Source organism: Zootoca vivipara, chromosome 10, assembly GCF_965207765.1.
Source record: "Zootoca vivipara chromosome 10, rZooViv2.hap1.1, whole genome shotgun sequence".
NCBI classification, from domain to species: Eukaryota; Metazoa; Chordata; class Lepidosauria; order Squamata; family Lacertidae; genus Zootoca; species Zootoca vivipara.
In genome coordinates this window covers 43,764,784-43,792,125 of record NC_142593.1, presented here as the reverse complement: position 1 = coordinate 43,792,125, position 27,342 = coordinate 43,764,784, and the positions used below count along the sequence as shown (strand labels likewise).

Here is a 27,342-nt window from a genome sequence, read left to right as displayed (position 1 = left end):
TGCTCAATATCTTTATCCCACTATTATAGCAGCTCGCTGAAGGTAATACTCCGCAGTGCCCAAAGACTTTACCCTCCGTGTTGATCAGCAATCCTGTTCATATTTACATCCACCTTATTGAAGGTGCCCTCAAAATCTGCTCCAGAGAGTTGGAGGAAAAAGGCAAGAGGAGAGGAAGCCCCATTGTGCCTTTGACCTGGGAAAGCCATCATGGCTAGTAGCCGTGTTCTGCTATGCACCCCCAGTGCTACCAGGATACTGCCTTCCGGAGGGGCTACAGTGCAACAAAAGCAAGACAAAAAAAAGCCCCAAAATATGTGCAGTTTGAAAAGTTAGGGGGTTTCAGCAGGAGGCTATGCGCTGATTGGATATAGAACAGTATGACCACCCCAAAACTTAAAAAAGGTAAAGGTAAAGGACCCCTGGGGTTGTGGCGCTCATCTCACTTTACTGGCTGAGGGAGCTGGCGTTTGTCCGCAGACAATTTTTCCAAGTCATGCAGCCAGCATGACTAAGCCGCTTCTGGCAAGACCAGAGCAGCGCACGGAAATGCCGTTTACCTTCCCACCGGAGCATAGCTGTCAAGTTTTCCCTTTTCTCGCGAGGAAATAATGAAATTTCAGCATAATGGAATTTCCTTTTAAAAAAGGGAGAACTTGACGGTTATGCACCGGAGCGGTACCTATTTATCTACTTGCACTTTGACGTGCTTTCGAACTGCTAGGTTGGCAGGAGCTGGGACCAAACAATGGGAGTTCACCCAGTGGCGGGGATTTGAACCGCCGACCTTCCAATCAGCAAGCCCAAGGTTCAGTGGTTTACACCACAGTGCCACCCACGACCCCAAAACTTACACAGGAACAAATAGCATTGAAAGTGGGGTCCAAAATGACCACCCACATAGCACCTTGGGCGCAAAACATAATGAATAAAGGCAATAAAAGGGTGTCTGGAGGGGGGGGTCTAATGTTTACGAATGAGCTAAGACCTAAAAGCTGTTCCTGTCATCTTGACCTGTATGGCTGCATATATTGAAAGCTTCGATATGGCCTGGCTACTAAAGGGGTACATAAGGAGCACTAATGGACTGGTGTTTGCAGAAACACTGTAATCCAAGCATTTGGGATGTACCTTGAGCAGTGCCCACTTTTGATGATGAGAAGTAAAATTAGTTTTGTTTGACACAGCAGGGATGTGACTTAGATCTGTGGTTAAAAGTATGAAAAAAACGAAATGCCGTACATAATTCAGGCAATGCTGCTTCCATCCCACCTCTGCCAACACACGCTGCTTACAAGATCCAAAGTTTAAAATAACTTGGTGATGATGATGATGGAAAAGAAGAACAGATGGAAGGAAGAGCCTGAAGATCCTGATTAGGTGGGCTGAGCTGGGAAACTGCTTCAGAGGGGAAAGGTCAACCCACCCACCCCTTTGCTGGAGATGGACAAACCTGTCAATTTCATTTTTTTCTCTGTTTCTCATTTTTCCCAGGTCAAGTTCAATCTTCCACCATCACATTGAGGTGTTTTTGTTTTTGTTTTGGTAAATCATGAAAATCTATTAGCATTTTATTGCAAATTTCTCATCATATGCATGCTTTAATGCAGCCTTGCCACATATACACATTTTTTTGCAAAGCGATCCTCTCCCTGCAAATTTTTTATGTTGTTTTTGCTGATATATGCATTTTTATGCACACTTAACCCAAATAGATGCATTCTTGTACAGTTTTCTTGACTGGAGAACTGCCTTGTGAAATTCAGAGAAGCACAGATTCTGCAGGATAACTGTGCCTCGGTTTGTGTAGTGTTTCTGAAAGTGTGAATTAGGTAAAGGTAAAGGTAAAGGGACCCCTGACCATTAGGTCCAGTCGTGACCGACTCTGGGGTTGCGGCGCTCATCTCGCTTTATTGGCCGAGGGAGCCGGCGTACAGCTTCCGGATCATGTGGCCAGCAAGACTAAGCCGCTTCTGGCGAACCAGAGCAGCACACAGAAACGCTGTTTACCTTCCCACTGGAGCGGTACCTATTTATCTACTTGCACTTTGAGGTGCTTTTGAACTGCTAGGTTAGCAGGAGCTGGGACCGAGCAACGGGAGCTCACCCCGTCACGGGGATTCGAACCGCCGACCTTCTGATCGGCAAGCCCTAGGCTCTGTGGTTTAACCCACAGCGGCACCGTAAATTAGGTAGGTTTGCCTTTAAATGGAAACTCCTCCACCCTTGCCTTCTGTACCTCCTCTGAGACAACTCAGAAACATAGGAAACAGCCTTAAATTGAGTCAGACCAATGATCCCTCTAGCTCAGTATTCTCTACTCTACACTGAACTGACGGGCAGCTGCTCTCCAGGGTTTCATGTAGAGCTCTCTTTCTCTCTCCCTGCCCTATCTGGGTTGTGCCTGGGATTGAACCTTCTGCATGCAAAGCAGATGTCCTCTCCCATTTTGCAGCTGTTGACAGTTGCTTTCTTTTTTCCTAAAGTTGCACACTGTGACCCCAAGCTCTCCTTCACAAGGCCAGCTCACCAAAGGTTTGCATGCCAAAAGATAATCAGAGAAGGCATATCTACCGGATTTTTTAAAAAAATGATACAGATCACTTACAGAAATGACCTTTGCCCATATCATATTTCCTTGTTGAAACTGTCCATTTTCCACTTTGCCCTCCACCTCTAAAATGCGGAGGTTTTCTCAGTGGGGACTGTCTCACAGCCTGTTTATGCAAAAGATCTCTCTACCAAATGACAGCAAAGCAAAGAACAACCAAGATTCCTTGGTTTTCACACTGTGCAAAAACTACTTTTCTGACCAGAGCAGGCTGCTCTGAATTAGCTCCCTTCCTCAAGTGCAAGAAGTACGCATTAAGGTTAGACATGACTTACCCTCTGATATAGGGTGAACTATCACAATTCCAAATGTGGCAAGGACGATGGGCAGGTTCATGCTTCCAGATTCATTCTTCCTCTTTGCTGGAGGCTTGAGTACAGACTGAAAGTGATAGGGATCTGGCTGCCAAGGCTATTGCCACCTCTTGGCTGTAGAGGGACAAAAGAAGTTCAGAGCCCCACCCCTAGCAAAGTGCAAACACAAGACCCATTAAGGATTTGTGGACTCTCAGTACTCACCTCTCCTGTGGGATAAGAATCTTTCTCTTACTTTAGGACAGGAGTACAGACGTTTGCTTTATACAAGGAGCCCCTCCTGAGCGGCCTCTTTCTTACCCTGTGTATTCTGCAACATTGATGCAATAATAATGCATTCGTGATGGATTTATACTGGGCCGTCCACACAGCATTCTGCTTTATTAGTTGTTAGAAGAAGAAGAAGAGTAGTTTGGATTTGATATCCCGCTTTATCACTACCCGAAGGAGTCTCAAAGCGGCTGACATTCTCCTTTCCCCTCCTCCCCCACAACAAACACTCTGTGAGGTGAGTGCAGCTACGTACGTGACACCACAGATTTTCTGAGGAAAATACAATCTTTGAACAATCTTCCTAACAATACTATACTAGCCACTATGGATGTGGAATCTTTATATACCAACATCCCACACAATGATGGTTTACAAGCCATAAGGAACACCATTTCAGATAAAACCACAGCGGACTTTGCTACCAAACTCTGCCACTTTGTCCTTACCCACAACCACTTCAAATTTGGTGATGACCTGTTCCTCCAGATCAGCGGCACAGCCATGGGCACCCGCATGGCCCCACAGTATGCCAACATCTTCATGGCAGATTTAGAACAACGTTTCCTAAACTCCTACCCACTCAAACCTCTCTTGTACCTGCGATACATCGACGATATTTTTATTATCTGGACACATGGACAACAGACCCTGGAAACCTTCCACCAGACATTCAATGACTTTCACCCCACCATCAACCTAACAATGAACCAATCTATGCAAGAAATACATTTTTTGGACACTACTATAAAAATACAGGATGGACGTATAGACACCACCTTATACAGAAAACCAACTGACCGACAAACATATCTACATGCTTCTAGCTACCATCCCAAACATACCAAACAATCCATCGTATACAGCCAGGCCCTACGTTACAACCGCATCTGTTCCAACTCTACAGATAGAGAATCTCACCTAAGAGATCTACAGCAAACCTTTTTAGAACTAAAATATCCACCTGATGAAGTTAAACAACAGATCAACAGAGCCAGACTGATACCTAGAGAGAACCTGCTGCAAGACAGACCCAAAAAAGAAAATAACAGAACACCACTAGTCATCACATACAGCTCCCAAGTTAAAACAGTACAACGCATCATCAGAGATTTACAGCCTCTCCTGGACAATGACAGCTCCCTTTCTCAAGCTCTGGGAGGAAGACCTTTCATTGCCTACAGACAACCACCCAATCTTAAACAACTCCTCACCCACAATAATACAACCACCAGACTTAACATGGACACTGGTACCAGAGCCTGCAATAAACCCAGATGCCAACTTTGCTGCCACATACACCCGGACAACATCATTACTGGCCCCAACAACATCCAACATACCATCTCAGGACTATTTAATTGCTCATCTTCTAACATTGTGTATGCCATCAAATGCCAACAGTGCCCTTCAGCTCTCTATATTGGACAAACAGGCCAAACCCTACGCCAAAGGATAAATGGACATAAATCTGACATCAGGAACCACAAGACAGAGAAACCAGTAGGAGAACACTTCAATCTCCCAGGACATTCTATACAAGATCTCAAAGTAGCTGTCTTACTACAAAAGAATTTCAGAAATAGACTGGAAAGAGAGGTTGCTGAATTACAACTTATCACCAAGCTCAAAACAATGGAGGGACCTGGTTTGAACAGAGATATCGGATTCTTATCTCATTATACATGATAAGCGATCTTCAGCCATCTCAACCCTTGCTTTTTCATGCAAAACCATTTGCAGTCGTTTTCGGTCATCAACAGCTATCAGTCAGTCAATCACCCACTTCCACCACCCTTCTGAGTGATCTCCCCTCCCCATCCCCACCCCTCCCCACCCCTTCTCTACATAAGTGCCTGGGGACTTCTATTTCACTGTATCTGAAGAAGTGTGCATGCACACGAAAGCTCATACCAAAATAAAAACTTAGTTGGTCTTTAAGGTGCTACTGAAGGAATTTTTTTTATTAGACTTCAAATAAGTGTGACTAGCCCAAGGTCACCCAGCAGCTGCATTTGGAGGAGCAGAGACTCAAACCCAGTTCCCCAGAAAAGAGCCTACTGCTCTTAACCACTACACTACACTGGCTCACCACAACAGGAATAATAATAATAATAATAATAATAATAATAATAATAATAATAATAATATAAACTGGAACATTTCTGGTATAAAAAAGTTACAGAATTTCTGCAGATTAAGAGACATGTGCAGATCGAATATGAAGCAGTATATCTGCCCTGAAACTTTTGCAGGTTCGAAGAGTATTGAAAGACACATTTCGAATAACTGCCATCGTGAGCACAATTCATAAAAAAATACCATACCTGGAAGGGCCCTGTGCTTATGTTGTAAAAGCAAAGGCTGCTGGTCTCAAACCCACCTGAGAACCACAAGTCCACATTTTCATATCCTGGAGATGGCTTTGATCACTTGATGGCAATAAGCAACCTGCAGCCCAAGGTTGTGGACAACAAACACAGTCACTGTGAACGTGGAGCATAAGGGATTCTGGCTTGGGGAGGGTCTCTTAAACTCAGTCAAGCACTACTAACCTATTTTCAGGTCTTTGTGGCTGACGGCCACATTCTGATGTTAGGAAAATAACAGGGGAGCCCAGCTGAAGTTCCTCTGCCTCAGCCAGGGGCGGTCTTTGGAAATCTTTCGTGCCCTGTGTGAGGCCAAAGTTTGGCGCTCCCAAATGGATGTTCTCAGTTCTGGATCTTCTCAGTTTTGTGGCTCCTCAGCTTGGCATCCAATGGCAAGGGCTAATGGGAGTCGTAGTTCACCAACCTCTGGAGGATCAAAGGTTTTCCGCATCTGCTGTAATCTTGCTAAAACACAACCCAATTCAAGTCTGGTTTGGCCCTTGTATTTAATATAGTTATACTCTTGGACTAGATGGGCCTTTGACCTGATCCAGGAGAGCTCTTGTGTTTTTACCCCATCGTTCCACCCACAAAACAGCTTAACAATGTTATAAAGACAACCATAGTCACAAGCCTTGTTTTTTTTATATATATATAATACATCTCATGCCTGGTCTACTCTTGTCCACGTATCTCCAAAACTCTAAAAGCAAACTAAATGACACTGAAGTCAGTGTGTGTTTCTAAAGAGGAGGAAGGATCAAAGAACACTCCCTCTTTAACTTGAGCTTCAATGAAGTTTTTAAACATATTAGTAGACACTTATGTGTGCTAGCCTGCAAACTATTACAAAGGACGTTTGTTTCCTAGCTCCAGATCTGCTAAAGTCTGGAGTCCTTCTTGAGCTGAGTTTGCAAACTACATTAGGTGTAGGATTTTGTACCAAATTCAGATTTCCTAGTTTCTCCTTTTCACATGATAGACTACCACTGTGGCCTCTTATGAGCAAGTGCTACAGACAGAGCTGTTGTGATTGCACAGAATGTAGAAATGGGATTAAACTTCCAGAGAATCCTAGCTTTCATCTGAAGAAAAAACAAGCCACCTCAAATTTCTAGCTTCATGGCTATGAAGTGAAGCTTATGAATGTGTGTGAATAAGGCCTGTTGAAATCTCAGACGCTAGAGAGGGGACTGAACAAAATAGCCAATGGTTGAAACAAAGATTGTCCTTGTTGTTTGCAACAAAGCCGGAAGAGACTGTGCAAACTAGCAAAAAATAAAAATGCTGAATAAATACTTCAGTATAATAGGAATCATGCACATTTGTCAACATGTAAGATTTGGATGTTGCAGAATTCAGCTGATTTTGACACAGCATTTGGAATTGGACGAGCAATTTATTTTAGCACACAGAGTATACACACCAAAGGCATCTTGAGCATTCACCTTTATTGCCTTGCACAAACTTTTTGTGCTTAGACTCTGTTCAGTCTCTGTTGAGCATTTGTTCCGATTTGTTTGCAGGTTGATTATGTGACAATGAGCCTTTGTTCTTATTTCCTTGTGAATGTAAGAAGAGTCCCGTGGACCAGAACCAAGGTCAGCCTAGAGCAGCATCCATCCTATTTCGCTCCACAGCCAATGACATGCCTCTGGACGTCCACAAGCAGGTAATGATTAGCTTCTTCCTTGTTAACATTCATTGGCGTACTGCCTCTGAACTTAGGGCGCCTCTAGACTTTCACCATTTTGTGGGAGGGATTCAAATGTGTACTGGAAATGTAGGTTTGCACAATCAGAGTGGATTAAAGTGCCGTGCCACCATTGTGCAACATACACACTCTTTTAACAGGCTTTTTTGCAGTTGGGAAAGTGGAGACACACTAAAAAGTGTGGGGTGAACAAATGGGAAGTTATATAAACAACCCCTGTCAACAAATCAAGATGAATGCTCAAGGAATTAACAACCATTGGTAGACCTGTGCTCCGTGAATCTACTTACGCTTCTTTTAAAGCCATTAAAGCCAATGTCCATCAAAAAGACTTGAGCAGTGAATTCCACGAGTCATATCTAATGGCACAATCACACATCCCAACTAGTGGTACTTCTATGACCCATCCTGGGGCCAGCCCACCCATGAGGCAATGAGTGGCAACCGCCTCAGGTGGCAGGATGCACAGGGGCAGCAGATCCCAATGTAGCTCTTTAGTTCACCCTTGTTTGTGATGTAGATCTCTGCTCACACCTCCTTCCCTGGTGTCGAGGGGGGGATGCTATTTTGTGGTTCGCCTCAGGTGCGAAAATGTATTGGGCCATCCCTGACCCATCCCATTATCACCCCTGCCCCATTCCTATCTAGACGTACAGTAGTCACAATCATCTTGGGGGTCAACCAACATCTTGGAATAGCTTTCTTTGTCTTCTGTTTTTCTGCTCTGGAGGTCCAAGTCATGTCAAAATCATAGATCATAGAGTTGGAAGAGACCACAAGGGCCATCCAGTCCAACCCCCTGCCAAGCAGGAAATACCATCAAAGCATTCCTGACATATGGCCATCAAGCCTCTGCTTAAAGACCTCCAAACTCCACCACGCTCCTTGGCAGCAAATTCCACTGCTGAACAGCTCTTACTGTCAGGAAGTTCTTCCTAATGTTTAGGTGGAATCTTCTTTCTTGTAGTTTGAATCCATTGCTCCGTGTCCGCTTCTCTGGAGCAGCAGAAAACAACCTTTCTCCCTCCTCTATATGACATCCTTTTATATATTTGAACATGGCTATCATATCATCCCTTAACCTTCTCTTCTCCAGGCTAAACATACCCAGCTCCCTAAACCTTTCCTCATAAGGCATCGTTTCCAGGCCTTTGACCATTTTGGTTGCCCTCCTCTGGACACGTTCCAGCTTGTCAGTATCCTTCTTGAACTGTGGTGCCCAGAACTGGACACAGTACTCCAGGTGAGGTCTGACCAGAGTGGAATTCAGTGGTACTATTACTTCCCTTGATCTAGATGCTATACTCCTATTGATGCAGCCCAGAATTGCACTGGCTTTTTTAGCTGCTGCATCACACTGTTGACTCATGTCAAGTTTGTGGTCTACCAAGACTCCTAGATCCTTTTCACATGTACTGCTCTCAAGCCAGCTGTCACCCACCCTGTATTTGTGCCTTTCATCCCCCCCCCAATGTAGTACTTTACATTTCTCCCTGTTAAAATTCATCTTGTTTGCTTTGCTTCCAAGTGCCCAACCTTAACGTGTTGCACTGTTGCATTGTGGGTACCCACTTCTAACGACTGTCTAGAACGGTTGGCTGTGGGAGATTCTTTTTCCAGTTCTTGCTGGAATGCAGACAGTTTTCAGATGATTAAAGCTTTGACAAAAGATTTGAGATAAACGAATTCCTTCGAGATGGCAAGCCAGGGGCCTGGACCTAAAGCAATATGGGTTAAGGTTTAGCTCTTTAGGGAGGAAAACAAAGCTGTTGGGCCTTGAAGAGAAGAAAGAAGAATCTGAAATGGTGGTGGCAGGAGGGGGAAGGAATTATTAATTCATTTATTTAAAAACTGATACGCCATTTTCCTCCTCAGAAAGAAACGCAAAGCTGGATAAAATAACAAAATAGTCCTACGATAAAACCAGCTCCACAAAATGCATTAAACAGCCACAGAGAAGAAGAGACAGGCAAGAGGTAACACACACATTTTTTGCTTAGGGAAGCCTACCCAGACATGAAGAAGCTACATGTGTTTCATTTTAGCCACTGTTGATTTTAATCACTTTTGGAATATTTTTAAATACCCGTCCATTACTTTTTATCAACAATGTTAATGGTTTTCTCACAATCAGCTGGTACATCAATTTTATTACATAAATAAAATAATAATCTTAAGCTCAGTTCCCGACACTTTCCACATCAGTTTGCAATTACTGTATTGTCACTTTTATAAACGCTCATGAAAATATTTACGTGCACATTTTATCCTTGCTGGAGAACTCCACTGCAAAATTCAGAGAACTGCCAATTTCAACAGCTGGCTGCGTCTCGTATTCTCATATTGTTTTGGAAAGTATGAATGATGTAAGTTCACCTTTAAATGTGAATCGAATCAAATTTCTCCCCACCAGCTGCGAACTATGTCCTTGCCTGCTAGAAAGAACTTCCTATTCTCTTTGCAGGTTGCCCTAGGAGGCCAAAGAAACACGAGGGAATAACTGCCGTTCAAACAGAAGCACCAGCAATGGATTATCAGCTCAGCCTGTCTTTATATTTTGCTGCTTTCAACAACATCCCTCACCAAAGATTCCCAAGTAAGCTTAAGAGTTGTGGAATAAGTGGACAGGTCATCTTGTGGCTCAGGAATTGGTTAAAGAGCAGGAAGCAGAGAGTAGGAATCAATGGGCAGATCTCTGAATGGAGAGATGCAAAAAGTGGAAGTCCCTCAGGGACCTGCATTTTTTAACATTCTAGAGTTAGGGGTGAGAAGTTAGGTGATTTGTTTTTTTTTTTTTAAATTAAATTTGCATACCACCCTTCATCCAAAGATCACAGGGTGGTTCAAAACATAAACATACAAAACGAGGACACAGAATACACGATAAAATGAAAACCGAAACAAACCAGTAATTCCCCCTCTCCCACAAGCACGTTTAAAGGGCCATAAAATGCTTAATCCGCCCAAAGCCTGGTTATTGAGAAAGGTTTTCGCCTGATGCCCAAAGATCTGTAATGAAGGTGCCAGGCGAGCCTCCTTGGGAAGAGCATTCCACAAACGAGGAGCCACCACAGAAAAGGCCTGTTCTCATAATAATAAAAGAGCACGCGTGCCCTTTTATTATTATTTTAATTCAATTGCCTAACTAAGATAAAATCGCCAATAGGTGTACTGAGCGACAAGAGAAGACCAATATAAAAGGACAAATGTAGGATATGAATGTATGGTGCTCCTGATGATACTAAATTGTTCAGGGTGGTTAAAAGAGATTGTAAAGAGCTCCAACAAGACCTCTCCAAATTGGGGGAATGGGAAGTAATATGGGAAATGCAATTAAATGTAAACAAGCATAAAGTTTGCCGCTTCTTTCTGGCATCTGTCTTCTCCCTTTCTCTTCCCTTGTGTATGTTGTCTTTGTAAGGCTGATGGCAAGGCACGCACACACACACGCACACACACACACACAGTGTATATATATATATATATATATATATATATATATATATATATATATATATATAATGTGAGCCATATGTTGGGAGGCACTGAATTACAATCAACAAATGTCTACTCAGAGTAAGCCTATTGGAATTACCGTAATGGACTTACAGTAGCCAGGGAGAAAGATGTTTATAAATGTAACGAACGAATGAGTGAATGAATGAGTAATGTCCATTAATTTCAATGGGTCTTCTCTGAGTAGAACCAACACCGGATACAAATCAATAATTGCCTGAAAGTGAGATAAAATATATAAGAAAGAACGAACTCAGGAACCATTCTAAGCTTCACCATTGTAACAAAGTTGGAGGGAAATCTGACTCACTCGTCTCAGGTTTGACCTTCCCGCGTCAAACCCAGTTAAAACCCCAAGGAGTTTTACAGCATCTCAAGGATATTTGCTCATTATGAATTCCTCCCTATAAAACATCTTGAAGTGATTTCACAATAAAGAATAGGGTTAAATTAGCATCCACAATAAAGCATGTATAAAGAAATTACATAGAGAAAAATAATTAAAGCAATTTACACCCAGTACAAATACTGATTGAGATTACATTAGTATTATTATTTAAAAAGCAACCCTCCACTTAGGCAGCTTGTTGAAAAGGGAAGATTTTAAAGAGGCACTGAAAAGGGAGTAGACAGTGCTTGACTGATACTTAACAAGAAGCAGTTCCAATGAGTAGGTACCACATTGGGCAACAGATATTAGTCATAACATAGAAATGGAAGCATGGGAATGATTATGGAATACAGATATAAAATATAGAACCTTTTATGGTTTAAGAGAAAATTATATGAAAATGTTATATAGATGGTACCTAACACCTAGTAGATTGGCAAAAATGTATAAATCAAAATCGAATAAGTGTTGGAAATTTAAAGATAAAGAAGGAATTTTTTTTCCATATGTGTTGGTCTTGCAATAAGGTTAAAGCCTACTGGGAAATGATATATAATGAATTGAAAAGGATGTTTAAGATAACATTTGTAAGGAAGAAGCAGCAGCAGCATTTCTTTTGGGAATTATGGGATCAGAACTACCTAAAAAGTATAGAAATTTATTTATGTATGCAACCACAGCTGCAAGAATGCTATTTGTCCCAAAGTGGAAGGATGAATTGGTCCCGACGAGAGAAGAATGGTTACGGAAACTAATGAAGTATACTTACTGGAAAAATAACAAAAATCAAAATATCACTTATTGAGATTGAAATGCAGCAACTATTCCAGCCATTTGTTGTAACCTGTCCTCCAAAACGGCAGGAACAAGCCACCTAAAAATCCCAGCAACCAGCTATTTCAAAATACTGTACTTAGTACAGGCAAACAAATACCAGCAGCATCCAGAACGAGGAAACAGGACCACAGCAGGGGAAATAACTAACTCTCTCCCTTTCTTGTTCAACTTATTTGCCCCACGGCTGGCATGTAAAAAAACAAACCAGATTCTCACTAACTGAAATTGCACAAAATAATATTGAAGCCAACCTAGCAGTTCGAAAGCACGTCAAAATGCAAGTAGATAAATAGGAACCGCTACAGCGGGAAGGTAAACGGCGTTTCCATGTGCTGCTCTGGTTCGCCAGAAGCAGCTAGTCATGCTGGCCACATGACCTGGAAGCTATACGCCGGCTCCCTCGGCCAATAATGCGAGATGAGCGCCGCAACCCCAGAGTCGGTCACGACTGGACCTAATGGTCAGGGGTCCCTTTACCTTTACCTTTAATATTGAAGCAGTGACTTGGGTCACTTTGCCATTTCTTTTTCTTCTATTTTGTTTTACAAATATAATCAACCAACAGCCTTATAATCAGCATTCCTCAAGAATTCTAAGAAACCCAAATAACAGAAAGCGCAATTTTGAAATCAGCGGTAAAATCAGTGCCGTCCATAATCTAGATTCCAAATGGCACCCCATTATTTCTGGAGAGCAAAAACTTGCTTCCTTTAACTCAGGAACCCTGGTGCAAAATTTGGTTACGAGATTGGCAAATGCATAGCGAACATCTTTCCAAATATATAGTAGATAAGCATAATCATTATTAAATATAAATTCAATGGCATTATATAGAATTATTTCACTGTTTAGAAAATGCTACATTCTTCGCCATTTCAGTGGCGAAATTAGATCAATGGACAACAAAGGTCACTTCAGCACGGCCTGTTTATTGAGCATTCACCCTGAAATGTTTGCACTAAGTTTGCAGGGAGGTTAGATGACACCAGCTGTTCATTGGGCATTCAGTTTTTATCTGTGTGACGGTTATTCATCATGTCTAGTAATTGTTATCCCATACATATGCAAGAGCACCAAATCTGTAGAACAGACTGTCAAGTTTGGGTGGGTGAGAACTAGTAGGCTACATGGGATGTTAGGTGGCCTGGCTAGTGGGCAAAGCCCTGCTTCCACCTTTCCACATACAGGGAGGTTTAACATCTGAAGATGGATCCAAATAGCCTTGCACTTCAAGTTCCCCCACCCATCATTGGCTACCACTTGTGGGGTGCAGAAACCTGAGTGTGTGATGACATCACACCTTTTGTATGATGTAGACAATCTGGTCCCTTCTAGAGTTTGTTGGACTCAGCTGCAGTTTTGGGTGGGAGCCCCAGCCATCTCCTGTGAAGTTTATTTGATAGTCTCTTGATAACTCGGGCATTCAATTCCTATTCAGTTCAATGGGATTTGGGCATGAACTCATGTCCTCCAGATTAGCCTCTGTGTTTTATTTCAAGACCACACTTCCCAGAAAACAGCCTCTGTGCATTTCAGCCTGCAAAAAATAAATGCTACTTTAAAAAACCAAACAAACCCTTTGACTTGGCATTCATCCTCAGAGGGAACAAAATGTCAACAGGAGGCAGTTGATGGTTATATAGCAGCTGGCAGCCTAAATAAATGATCATCAAGAAAGTGTGAAGTAGTTGCTAAACTAGTAGAACTGGATCTGCCAGATAACCCAGACTAGGTCCTCTCTGGGTCCATCAGCCATTTTGGCCCTAGATAAATTACAGTGGTGCCTCGCTAGACAAATTTAATTCATTCCACGGGTCTTTTCTTATAATGAAAAATTCGTCTAGCGAATTCCATAGGAATGCATTGATTTTTTTTTGAAGCCCATAGGAACGCATTAATTGAATTTCAATGCATTCCTATGGGAAACCGCGATTCGCTAGACGAATTTTTCGTAAAACGAATTAGTCTAGCGAGGCAACCTCCGCTAGAAAAAACCTTTCGTTAAGCGGAAATTTCGTTAAGCAGGGCATTCGTTAAGCGAGGCACCACTGTATCAGGAAGAAATTCTTAAACCAACCTTTCAACACAGTATTTACAGAGTAGAGTTCTTGGGTTGTGCTTGAATGGTCCTGAAGCATAAACAGTGATGCAACAAAAATTGTACGCTCATGTTCATCCAATTGGGGGGGGGGAATAGAGAATCCAAAACCTACAGTGAGGCAATATTTGCATTAGGAACAGCTAAAGTGCCACAAAGGAGAGAGCAAAATGTTATGTTCTCCAGAATTCTTCCTCAGACTTAAACGAAGAGAGGAGGAAAGAAAATGGCTTGGGAGAAAGTAAAAAAAGGAAAAAGGACCCAAAAAAAAAATCACAGGCTGCTCCAAATGACTTATTTATTGTCCTGCTTTGCTTGAAGGACGTTTGTCTTCCTATTATTTATTCCTCCCAAAGATTTTCATGCATTTCCCCATTACTTTCCTAACTGCAAAAAGCTTCTTTCTTTTTTTTAAAGTGCATTTGTAGTACTGTATTAGGGTGACGAAGTGCTATAATTCGCTTCAACTGTGCAAACCTGAATTTCCCTGCTATGCACTTGAATCTTTCCCCCCAATACTGATGCTCTGAAGGTGCCCTCCTTACCTGCAGCTTATTTATCTCCTTTTATTATCCTGCACTTCCTCCCATTGGGAGCACAGAGCAGCTAACAATTATACTCACCACCACAAGCACTAATTTGCACCAATGAAATGGATTTAGAACCAAAAGAACTGCATAGGTGAACCAATCAGGGTTGCTCCTTATCCTGTTTACCAGGACAATAGCTGATATGAATATATTTTAAAATTCTAAACAGCAGGTGTGAGGAAGAACCTTTGCCTCACCAAAAGTTGCTGACAACTCCTATTAGCACGAGCAACGGTCAGAGATGACGGGAGGTGCAGTTCAGGAACATCTGGAGGGCCAATAATTCCCCATCCCAATCTACAAAATTAGAAATGTTAAGGGCAGATGGAAACAAAAATGGGAGGGTTTGGCTACCCATTGCAATGGCTATGCTCTATGTCTGCTGTTAGACATTGCTGGGAATGACAAGTGAGGAGAGTCCGCTCAGGTCTTGCTTGTGGGCTTCCCACAGGCAGGTCACTGGGAGAACAGGATGCTGGACTAGATGGGATTTTGGTCGTATCCAACAAGCTGCATCTTAGGTATTCAGTTGCAAGTAACTGTCAAAGGGTGGGGAACCTCAGAGCTATGGGCCAAATGTAGCCCCTTTGGCTTCTCCATGCAGCCCACGAGATTCTTCCAAACCTAGGCCAGCCTCTCTCCTCATTTAAAAAGACATTACATTATGTAAAGGATATTGCTTTCATACGCAAATTTATGCAGCATTTCACTGACTGATACACCCGCACCTGCCATAAACTTATGACAAGTAGCAGGTTCTTGGATTTTATCATTGCTCAAGTCATTTGACACCCGACAGGAAAGTGAAGCCAAAGTACACAAAGCAAAACATAAATATGTGATATGATGTATGCACTGCTGATATGCAGCGCAGGTAGCACCAAATTCTTTTAAGCTTCCAAGTGTTCTAAGGTTGAGGGTGATTAAACACATAGAACAGAGGCAGGCATCAATTAAATTGTGCCCAGTGCCAAAGGCCATTTGAGAAATTCACTGTGTGCAAGAAAGCTGTGCCAAGTGGGCATATTAACAGTCCACGTAATTAGCGTGTATTTTTTTTGTCATGCAAGGGAGTTGGTGTCAAAACAGATAAGTCAGGGATGGGGAACCTCAGCCCATCCCTTATTTCCCACCCACCCACTACTTAATGGCCCTGCTCAGCACCCTCCTTGAAGTCTGACAACGCTTCTCTTTCCTGCGCGTACAAATTTGTATTTGTTGCTCTGCCTACTTTTGCCTCCATCCCCACCCAAAACTGGCTCAAGACCTTCAGAAGGGAATGTGCCCCTCTCACCTGAAAAAGGTTATCTAGCCCTGTGGCCATTAAACAGTTGTTACAATTAAGCACACAACTTAAACACAAGTTTGCTACGGTTATCCCATCTGTGAAAAGAGGGCTCCCCCCCCTCTTTTCCCAGTGCTTTAGGAAGCTCTTCCCAAACACACTTGCAAACAACTCTGCAACCCTGAGGACTAGTAAGCATTTTTCCTAACTTTTGGATTATAGCAAGATTACAGGCATTAACAAAGCAGTCTACCGTTTACTCATTTTTGCTTTTGCAGCTGACATCTGCAACCCTGCAGAGTTCTACTGATAAGGATCCAGGTGAATACAGGAGTGCACTCTCAATCTCCAAATGTGCAATTTACAAGATGTGCTGATATTTTCAAAGCACCACACAGGGCTTGCAGAGTGTCCTGAATGGTGCTTCAGAGTGCAGCTGATCAGCAGGCTGGCAGACACCACCCAACAGCCAGCCTTCCTGCAGGGATTGGCTGTGTGATCAAGTTACCCATAGGCAACTGTCCCATAGCACAGTGGTTCCCAACAGGTGGTCCGGGGACCCCCAGGGGTCCGCGAGCTATGCCAGAGGGGTCCTCAAGATCCTATTAGAATAAAAAATATATTAAATATATTTCGTATGATAACAGAATTTTTGTTTTGGCCGCTTCCTGCATGAGCAGAGTCTAGCGCAAAACTAGAATTAGATAGAGGCAGTAGTTCTGCTGTATGCCGCAAGGACTACAAGAAACTTGGAGATAAGGCAATGAAAAAGATCCTTCCATTTGCAACCACATATCGGTGTGAGCAAGCATTTTCTTCCATGTGTTTCATGAAAAACAAATATAGGAATCGGCTCGACATGCGGTCGGATTTCAGAGTGAAAGTTTCAAGTTTGGAACCTAATATTTCAGAAATAATGGACTCAAAGGACAGATTTAACTCATCTCATTAAGAACTGAAAATTAAAACTAACTGTATACTGATGGAGTACTCTGTTGTAACTGTAAAAAACGTATAAATATAAAATATAAAAAGACTCTTAATTTGGCTCTCACTTTTTAATTTTAAGATTAGGAATTAATGGGGGTCCTTGTCACAATAGCGGCTCGATTAGGGGTCCTCAAGAAAATTTTGTTGGGAACCCCTGCCATAGCAAATTCAGCAGTATCTCTACCTACCCCTACATACAATGACTTGACGGGGTGTGGTTTGGGGGGGGGGAACGGCCTTCTGGACCAAATTGAGTCTTGCGGCATGCCAGATGTGGCCTGCAGTTGCCCACCTGTTTTAAACATTCTCTTGTACAAATTAGTAGAAAAAGGTAAAGGAATCCTGACAGTTAAGTCCAGTTGCGAACGACTCTGGGGTTGCAGTGCTCATTTCTCTTTACTGGCCGAAGGAGCCGACGTTTGTCTGCAGTTTTTCCGGGTCATGTGGCCAGCATGACTAAGCTGCTTCTGGCGAAACCAGAGCAGTGCACAGAAACGTTGTTTACCTTCCCGCTGGAGTGGTACCTATTTATCTACTTGCACTTTGATGTGCTTTCGAACTGCTAGGTTGGCAGGAGCTGGGACAAGGCAACAGCAGCTCACCCTGTCGTGGGGATTCAAACCACCGACCTTCTGATCGGCAAGCCCTATGCTCAGTGGTTTAGACCAAAAGATCCACTATCTCCACCATGTCTCACTTAAGCAAGCATTACTTATGGCAACAAGCTTGTTAATTTTGGAAACAGATGGAAGTTTGGTGTAACCCATCTAAGTGAGTCATATATTCTTAACACATGCTTCACAGCCACCAGTATTTTGATAAAACATGATTTTTAAATTACACAAATCTAGTAAAGCATCTGGCAAGCTAAATTGTATGAACATGCCAACAGTCGTTGTGGAGGGAAGCAACACTTCCCAGTGTTTACTTGTGCAAGCATTTAACAAATAAAAAGAAAAATCACTGCTATCTTGAGGGAGGTGAAAAGATAATTCATGATAACAAAAAATGCAATGGGAATCCTTTTGTCAAATGTTTTTAATGCCACAGTAGTGTTAACCAGGAAAACTATACAGTCAGACAGTAGTAGTCACAGTTGTGGTCCAGAAACAACACAAAATACTTTGAAGATAACACAATACCAGTGTATTAAAAGGAAACACATCACCCTCCCCCCTCCCGCTTTAAGGAATGAAAATCACCTAGGTCACGGGTGTCAAACACAAGGCCCGGGGGCCTAATCCGGCCCGCCAGACCTTGTCATGTGGCCCGCGTAGCCGCCGCCGACATTGGCCGCTGACAGTACTTCTGGAGCCTGCGATTGGCCGAGGGTCAAAACCGGGGGCGGGGCTGCAGGCAGAGGCCGGGGCGCTGGAGCCGCGCTGACAGCCTTGGCCAGGGAATTTCAATTTCGAATGAGGCTGAGGGAGGCAGTGGCACAGCAGGCAGACGGGGAAGTGAGATGCAGGAGGAGGAGGAGGAAGCCCGCCGAGGTAGGAAAGCCATACAGGCGCCGCCGGTAAAGTTGGTGCCGGGACGGAGCAGCGCTGGATTTTTTTTGGGTGGGCTTTGCTGTTGTCTCCGAGAGCGAGTGAGGCGGCACTGGGGAGCCGCCGCCCGCCGCTTCCCTTCCTCTCCTCGGCTGCATCCGGGAGGTGGGCGAGCGAGCGGGCGAAAGGGACGCGGAGTGAGCCTGAGGGGGAAGTAGGCGAAGCGCAACAGCCGCTCTCTTGATGGAGCCGGGTTTCTCCTCCCTCTTCCGTTTTCTCCTCATAGACACTCGGGAGGGTGCCTGGCTTTTGCTCTGCCCCCCACCCCCGAGCCGCCCTTTGGCTTCTCAGTTCTGGCGGAGCTGCTCCCCGGGGGGCGGCCGGGAGGGAGGCGGCGGCGACGGCACGGGTTCCTGCTCTTCCCGCTCTGCCGCCGCCTCCTCTCAGCCCCTTGTGATGTAGGGGTCCAGATGGAGTCGCCTTGCGGTTTGAGTAGGTGGGAGGGGAATTTTTTTTGGGGGGGGGAGGTTTTCAAGCCTCCTCTGCCTGCAGTCCCGGTAGGGAGAGGCAGCGGTGAAGACGACAACAGCGCAGGTGGGGGGAAGAGCAGCTCTGAGGCGAAGATGCACGTCCGCTGGGGCTGCCGCCGCCTTCCTCCTCGGGAAATCCACTGCCCTCCCTCAGCGCGAGGGGAAGGGACTCTGGGCGCTGAGGAGGGAGGATGCAAAAGCAAAGCAGGGAGTTGACGCTGCACCACATGTTCCTGCCCCTCTCTAAAGCATGGGGTGGGTTGCAGCGTGTGGCATCCTGCCTAGCGGGGTTTGGGTGTGCGCAGGGCGGGAGAGGGAAGCCCTCTTTCCATCTGCAGGTTTTTAATCCCAGCAGTGGCTTTCTCCTTCCTGCCGAAGGTTTAGTTGAGGCCCCCCCCCCGGAAGCCGTCGATCCCCACCTTTTGTTCAAATTTCCCTCATTTACATCCCCTCCCACACACGTGGCACGACGCAGGAATGTGATCCGCGTGGGGGCGGGAATGAGCTTACATTATTACAAAAAACAGCAATAATTGAATGCAGTGACAATAATTTATGATAATAAAGAGTGGACACATAGTCCTACAGACACAACCGGCCCTTTGAGGGTGACCAAACTGCTGATGCGGCCCCCGATGAATTTGAGTTTGACACCCCTGACCTAGGTAATAATTCTATGGGTGACAGGAAGTTGGAGTGAAAACGATTGTGCACCACGTTAAAAAACAAACACATACCCAGCCAGGTAAAGCTTTTTAGGACTTCTGTTGTTCTTAATACAAGTTTTGAACACAATCACTGGATTTAGAGTTCCAAATTTGGCCTTTAGAACATACCAAGTTCAAAGTAGTACCCCATTTAAGCAGCTGAACTTTTATATACTTAGGGGAAATTCAAGTAACTGCTTCACACGGTTATTGTGTGACATGCTTGCTGTATACTAGACTAATTCCATGGAATGGTCCTTCATTAATATGTTACGAGCCATTTATATATTGCACAGGTCATAAAATCAACTTAAGTGGGAATTTTCAAGTGAACATTTTCTATCTGTCTTGCAAATGATAAGCCTGGTCCCTAAGCTACGAGAAAGTGATAACCTTACAGTGCTTCTTGCATAACTAGCTAACCTAGTTCTTCTGCTTGGCCCCGCAAACACTGCTATACACACCCAATGGATCCTTATGCTTCAGGTCATACTTTATGACTGGTTTTAATTGTTGTAAGCTACTTTTGGAAGCGAAGTTTGGGTGAAAAGCAGGTTATTTTAACATAAAATAGTTTTAACATAAAATAGATAGTACTATTACAGTTTTGTAAAAATGCTAATGCTAGCAAGGAACGTAGATAAAATGTGCTGTGGGATAACCATACCGGCTTACTTTCCTCTTTTTTCCATTAATCATGTAACTACTGTATTGGCCTAAAATTGGCCACTTTTTTGCACTGTCTCACTCTTACTTCAAAACAAAAGCAATTGAAATGTTACATTGTAACATGTTACATTTTTACACTGCTTTACTCACCATCTCACCATCTGCCTCTTCAGGGGTGAGAAGAATCATCCAGAAGAAGAAGAAGAGTTTGGATTTGATATCTCGCTTTATCACTACCCGAAGGGGTCTCAAAGCAGCTAACATTCTCCTTTCCCTTCCTCCCCCACAACAAACACTCTGTGAGGTGAGTGGGGCTGAGAGACTTCAAAGATGTGTGACTAGCCCAAGGTCACCCAGCAGCTGCATGTGGAGGAGCGGAGACGCGAACCTGGTTCACCAGATTACGAGACTACTGCTCTTAACCACTACACCAGGGGTCCCCAGACTTACCGAGCGGCGGGCCGGTGCCCGCCGCGCCGACCGCGCGGTGGGCCGGACGGCAGGGGAGTGCGCGCGCAGCGGGCCGGAGGGCGGGGGAGTGCGCGCCCGTGCGCATGCGCACACGCACACGGGCGGAAAAAAACCGGCGAAAATCGCTTGTGCGCATGCGTATGGGCCTCCCCCGACCCGGAAGTGCACCAGAAATGATCTCTTCCGGGTCGGGAGAGGCCCGTACGCATGCGCACAAAGGATTTTCGGCGATTTTTTGCCGATTTTTTAGATCGCCGCTGCGCCGCGCGCCGTGAGAGCGGGCGGCGGCAGCGGGCGGCGGGGGTCGTCGCGGGCCGGATTGGAAGGCCGATTGGGCCGCATCCGGCCCGGGGGCCGTAGTTTGGGGACCCCTGCACTACACCATACTGGCACCACACAAACTGAGTTCTACAGGGCTAATTTTACCTACAAATCTGCATGGATTTTATTCTTTTATCTGCAACTTACATGGTTACTGCATAATTTCAAACAGAAGTCATATAGGTGAGAATTTCCCTTATCACAATGATTATACCTGGGGAAGTCTTTTCAGATAGTTTTGCTTTTGTTTTTTTTCTCCCCATAGTTGGTTGTGTACAGCATCTTCCTTCTCCTTCCATAAAATTGAAATGGCTTGCCTCACCCTACTACAGATAGTGGGGGGATGAGGAGGTGGTGTCCCAGAGAGCTCAGTCAGTAGCAGATGAGACTCATAATCTCAGGGCTGTGGGTCTGAGCCCCACATTGGGCAAAAAGATTCCCACATTGCTGGGGATAGGCTAGATGACCCTGGTGACCCCTTCCAACTCCACAATTCTATAAAACAGATATATTTCTTCTGTGAAGACAAATGCCTGTGCTTCCACAACACAACCACTGCATAGCAATACACAATGTCTAAAAACGATGCACAGCAAAACAAACAAAACATGGGCTGATGCAATTGAACCCATGTGCTCCCATCCAGAAAAGCATGCTAAAAATTGTAAAAACAAAAGATGTATCCCAAAGGCAGGAAGCCAACCACAGAGATAATGACACACACACAAGTCCCCCATAAGGTTTGCAATCATACAATTTATCAACAGATAAATCTTCCTAGAATTGTGTGCCACTGTTTGCAGGACTGAATCCTATAGCAATTTAGCTCTAAAGCTTTGAACAAAATGCTGGCCAGTAAGTTGTGTGACATGCACTAAAAACCCTTAAGGCACCCAAACATGAGTAGATAGCAATTTACCGGTATTTGGATGTGAAAATTGTATCCATCTTCAGAACAACAACGGCATTTTTTTTAAAAAATAAGATACTCACAAAACAGTATGATTTTTATTTGGGGTTGCTGATTATTTTCTTATTAAGGCCATCAGAGAAATATAATAATTTTCATGTAATTAGTGTTTTGTGGCAAATTGCTTTCTAAAACCTCAGTCACTAAATTGAACACTGTTCTATTTGACACAGCGACAATTAACCTAACTGGGAAAAGCAGCACATTCCCAAAATACTTTGTTTAGGAAAAATATATATACCTCTTCGTTAAAATAAAAATATTGAACTAGGATTTTTGGCATTGTGCTAAACAACTTCAAATAAGGCTCCTGCTCAACACAGAAAAAATGGCTTAAAGCAATAAAGTTGCATTATCTGCACTATTATCTGTGTGCAGTATTCCAACTAAATGATACTCACAGCAGACCTAATGAAATTAAAGGACATTAGTCATGTTTAGTAATTTCAATGGGTCTACTCTGAGTAAAACTGTGTTAAAGTTCACCCTATGATTCTCTGACCAATGCAGGGAATCAAAGTACTAACCTAGGCTTGATTGTCTGCGTAGATGATTGTAGAGATCACAGAGGCAAGTGACATAGCAGTCTGTTTAAGTCAGAGTGCACCAGTACAGAGCTTGCTCCAAGTAACTGGGAAGTGGAACAGTGGTAAGAAAATGACCGCCAGGAAAATATCTGCAGGGAGTACCCCTGAAACCATGGCTGATATATTAGTCATAAGAGGAGCTGATTGCTGAGTATATGTTAAATTTCAATAACTTGGACCTTTCTTCAAAAACTTGTAAGAAACCATGAAATTTTAGGATGACGGTTAATTGGCAAGACTGGTCCCCTGGTATAATAGTTTGTATATGGAGTTTTTAAAAAATCTATAGAAGAGATTCCCAAATGATAAGAAAATCTTAACAATTCTTGTCTGTGTTCATTTGTGTTCATACTACTAAATACATTTGTTCACATCAGGTGTAAGATGTTTTGCAATGAACCAAAAGTGTGTTAATTAGTTCCAAGTTTTTGTTGTTGACGTTTAAAGATCTGTACTGCCCCAGTACAGACCAAGCCATTATTTACGATCTTTCGAACAAACCCTGCTGGTTGTGCTAAATGTTACTTGGTGATAACATCTACCCTCTTAAAAATGTCTCTTAGAAATTTGTACGTTTACCCAAGCTTTCCTGGATTCTCAACTCAATCTTTATTTTGTTTTGTACACTGCTCAGTTTTATTTGTGCTGTACAGCTGCATTTTGTTTTTATCTAATGCTTAGGAAATGTTATTGAAAGTTGTATTTTTATTGTTTTTATGTAAACTGCTTAGAAGTTTTTATTTTATTAAACGGTATCATTTTTAAAACAAGCAAACAAACTATAAATGGCAGCAAATTAGTGGTGGCTAACATGTAGCCCTCCAGATGTCATAGCCTTCCCAAATGTCTCTCCAGATGTTTGGCCTACAACTCTTGTCAACCCTAGTCAACAGTGGGCGATGATGGAAGCTCTCTCCAAAATGTCTGGAGAAAGCTTAAAATATTTGGACAATATTTATCCTATGGCCTTCAGGTCCATTTCCCAACATCAATTAGTCTCCCTAGGAGCACTTTCTAAGGGCTTCTTCAGTGCATTAAGCAACAACACTATGGGGATAAGTAGCAGCAAGGAGTGCATCTTCCGTGTGCTCAGGGATCAGCTACAACTCTAACAGGATTTCAAGATTCAAACTTAGGATCAATGCAGTGCCTATACTAACGGAGATGTGAATATGTCAATATCATGGAAGATGTATTGGGAAACAGGTTGATAGCAATTCTGTAATATCCACAACTGCTAAGAGTGATGCTAAGATCCGGAAAGCTAATACTAATATGAAGATACCTAGATGGAGTCTGCAAAAAACAACAACCCTGAAGAGAGCTATTCCTTATACCAGCGTTTCTCAACCGCTGTTCCACGGCACACTAGTGTGCCGCGAGACGCTGGCTGGTGTGCCGCGACGTGCGGCGATGAGAAGGGCGATTTGCATTGTCATGTGCCTGGCGGCCGCCAATATACAACACTGACCCGCCGGAAAGCAATATTTCTCCTCCTCTTTCCCAAAGCTCAGTGCAAATGAGCCTGGCGGCCACCAACACTCAGCACTGACCCGCCGGAAAGCAATATTTGGCAAGTGTTTCTTACAGTCATAATTATAATATAGGGCGGCACAGAGTTAAATTTTTTAACTTTTTTAATGGTGGTGTGCCTCGTGATTTTTTTCACGGAACAAGTGTGCCGTGGCCCAAAAAAGGTTGAGAAACACTGCCTTATACCTCTTCCAGTACTTACACCATTAGCTTTCACACAAATGTTCTGGCTATTAATATGGAGAACTTTCTTTGAAATCAAACCTGCACTTTCATACATGCAAAGTTTGCAAGAGTGTTCTACACTACACATTTACCAGTAGTCCCTAAACTCATTAAGAAAAAGGCCCCCACAAGGGACTACTTCAGTGCAATCCTATGAATTTCTACTTAGTAGTAAGTCGCACTTAGCTCACTGAGTCTCTCTCCAGGCATAGGATTGCAGCCTAAGCCAGCTGCTTAAAGTCTCTTAACTTACAATGAACTGGTATGTAGTAAACAAAACACAATGCTATTACAGTACAAGTTAACAAAGCAAAGAGGTGCTGTCATTCACTAAAATAAATATAATAAAATAAGACAACAAATTAAAGCATTTCAGAAACACTGCCCATGGGAATCTAGCTAAAGTTGAACTTTTCCTGGAACCTAGCTAGAAAGGACAAGAGCCCAGACCATTTTAAGGTAGAGGATTTCAACTGATAATGTTTGGTGCCCTGTGTTTATAAAACACATATAAAATTAGACTTGAAGAGGCTATGATTTAACTCACCCAATTGCATTGTGGTGATATAAAATATATATAAACTGTGCCTTAGCAGCATATTGTTTCTTTCAGGGTAGCACTAACAAAAATAGCTGCATGCAAAACCATACTCCCCTCACAAAAATATATAATATGGCATGCCGTTCACATTAAGGCATAAAGGAATTTTCTGGCAGACTCAGGAAAACACAACATTCCCCACAAACCTGTCTGTTCAACACAATTGCCCTCCTTACACTTTTGCTGGCCAACTCACACATTACCATTTTTTAAGTGAACACCTAAAAATGTACACCGATATGATTTCTTTAAGCAATATATCCCAAAAAAATGTGAGACTGGCAAAGGGAGGGGCATGGAAGTGAATAGCTGCCATTACTGATACTTTACAAAATACTTAAGCAATTTTGGAAAATAAAATAAAATGTGCAGGAGACGCTAATGAGATTGCTTGGGCATGTTCATTACCTTGTGCAGCAGTGGTTTAGACCTAACTCAGAAAACATGAGGCAATTACTTCAGCGATGCAAACACTACCATTCTAGATTATCATTAGACATCAATACGCATCCCATGTTTGGTTGCCATCAGTTCTCTTGTTCCTGTTAAATACATAATAAAAGAACAGAGATGAGGTAACGATGCCGTGATTGCCACATAAAGCCAGTAAGGCAAGGGCGCAGTCTTTCCAAATGGGCAGATCCACAGGCCATGACGAATTCCATCTCGAACGTGATGCGAAGTCCAAGAGATAAACAGCATCCAGGGAAGAAAGCACCAGGAATCCTTCAGCTTGAAAAGGTGCATAATAAACTTTAATGTCAAACACACAAGAGGGATCACAGTAGAACAGTGAAGGAATGGTCTTCGTGGGAGAGTCAGGGCAGCCTAAGGGGGAAAAAAGCACAGTGTACAGTGGCAGCCAGAATTACAAGGAACAGTTTATGTGACTCTTGACAGCTAGAATCTTCTTCATTTATCTCCATTTTGAGAGAAATCAACACATAGCCCATAAAGGACTCCATGATCAGATACTGTATATTTCATGCTTTGTGTGCCTAAGCGTCCTCTGTTATTCTAGGTGTTGGTGTAATATATTCCATTCTGTCTGTTGCCTTTTCACTGTAAGCCATGGACTGTTTTCTGACCACCAATAGAGACTGGAGTCTAAACTACGTGAATCTTTGCCTCTGTTCCGCAAAGCAGTTCTTATGGTTAAATGAACTCATGAAGCTAAGTTGCTTATTATCTTTTAAAAACTATTGTGTTCTTAATTAATGGCAGTTGTAAGCTGCCTTGGGAAGCTCATATGTGAGTCGGGAAAATGATACAACTGCTTGAAAATCTATGAGAATAGTTTACTTTTTATGCTACATTTTACTTGTCCTTTGATTAATTCATCCAAGCCAAACAAAAACATTCAGATATGGTCTTGAGCAGGCATCCCCAAACTGCGGCCCTCCAGAAGTTTTGGCCTACAACTCCCATGATCCTTAGCTAACAGGACCAATGGTCGGGGAAGATGGGAATTGTAGTCCAAAACATCTGGAGGGCCAAAGTTTGGGGATGCCTGGTCTTGAGGAGTATAAAGTATAAAAGTATAAAAATAAGAATCCTACATGCACATGGCACATGAACTTCTTGTGAAGTGTGCCACCTACTGGGAAAAGGTATAGAAAAGCAATTTCAATGTGGTCCTCCAATACATTCTATAAATATTAAACTGCCACACTAAAATATGTTATGCTTAATATTTCTTGTCTGAAGCAGTTCCAAATTACAGTTACACAGGTTGGACAAGGCTAGCATCACAACGAAACCTCTTTATCCTGGTGGGTAATTTACACTCTGCATAGTGAATCCAAGTCACTGTGGCAAAGCTGTTGTGCTGCTATTAGTCTGGGTCAGCAGTTTAGGAACTTTCACCACTAAGCCAAAATTTTACAGCCTGTGCAACTTTTTCTGAATGCTGTAGAGAAAAGCCCCTGAACCTGACATTTGGAGAGTTTGTAAGTAAACAATTTTTAACTTACTAAATGTATGGTCTTTCTCTACGCTGTGGGAAGGAGTTTAGAAAGGCAAATTTTAAAGGTCTAACAGCCTATTATTTCCAGGCTTTACTTTGCTGCATATTTTGTGATTTTAAATCTCTGCTAGGCTTATCTCACCAAAGAGTATTTTCACCAAACCTGGATCTTGGCATCCAGGAAATTTGCCCTTTATACCATTTTTTCTTACCACCAACAGTTTCGCCCTTAAATTAAATGCAAAGTATCTCCTAGCTCTGCACACTAATCAGCATAAAAAGCTATC

At 43.1% G+C, this 27,342-nt stretch overlaps 1 protein-coding gene across 3 annotated transcripts in view; it reads right to left on the bottom strand.

Annotated features, from left to right (window-relative positions):
- Window positions 1-3,129: 3,129 nt before the first annotated feature.
- Window positions 3,130-27,342, bottom strand: part of TMEM267 (transmembrane protein 267) — a 28,755-nt gene continuing 4,542 nt past the window's right edge. Inside the window, exons 3-4 of one of the 3 annotated variants that reach the window (XR_015946179.1) lie at window positions 25,498-25,917; window positions 3,130-3,235 (exon numbers count right to left, since the gene is read on the bottom strand). Coding sequence is in view for 1 of the 3 variants with exons in the window: in XM_035100621.3 (XP_034956512.1) it covers window positions 25,582-25,917 (336 nt within the window). In the remaining 2 variants the exon portion in view is untranslated. Of the gene's footprint in view, window positions 3,236-18,005; window positions 25,918-27,342 lie in introns of those variants that run through there. The other 2 variants (XR_015946178.1, XM_035100621.3) reach the window with 2 other exon arrangements.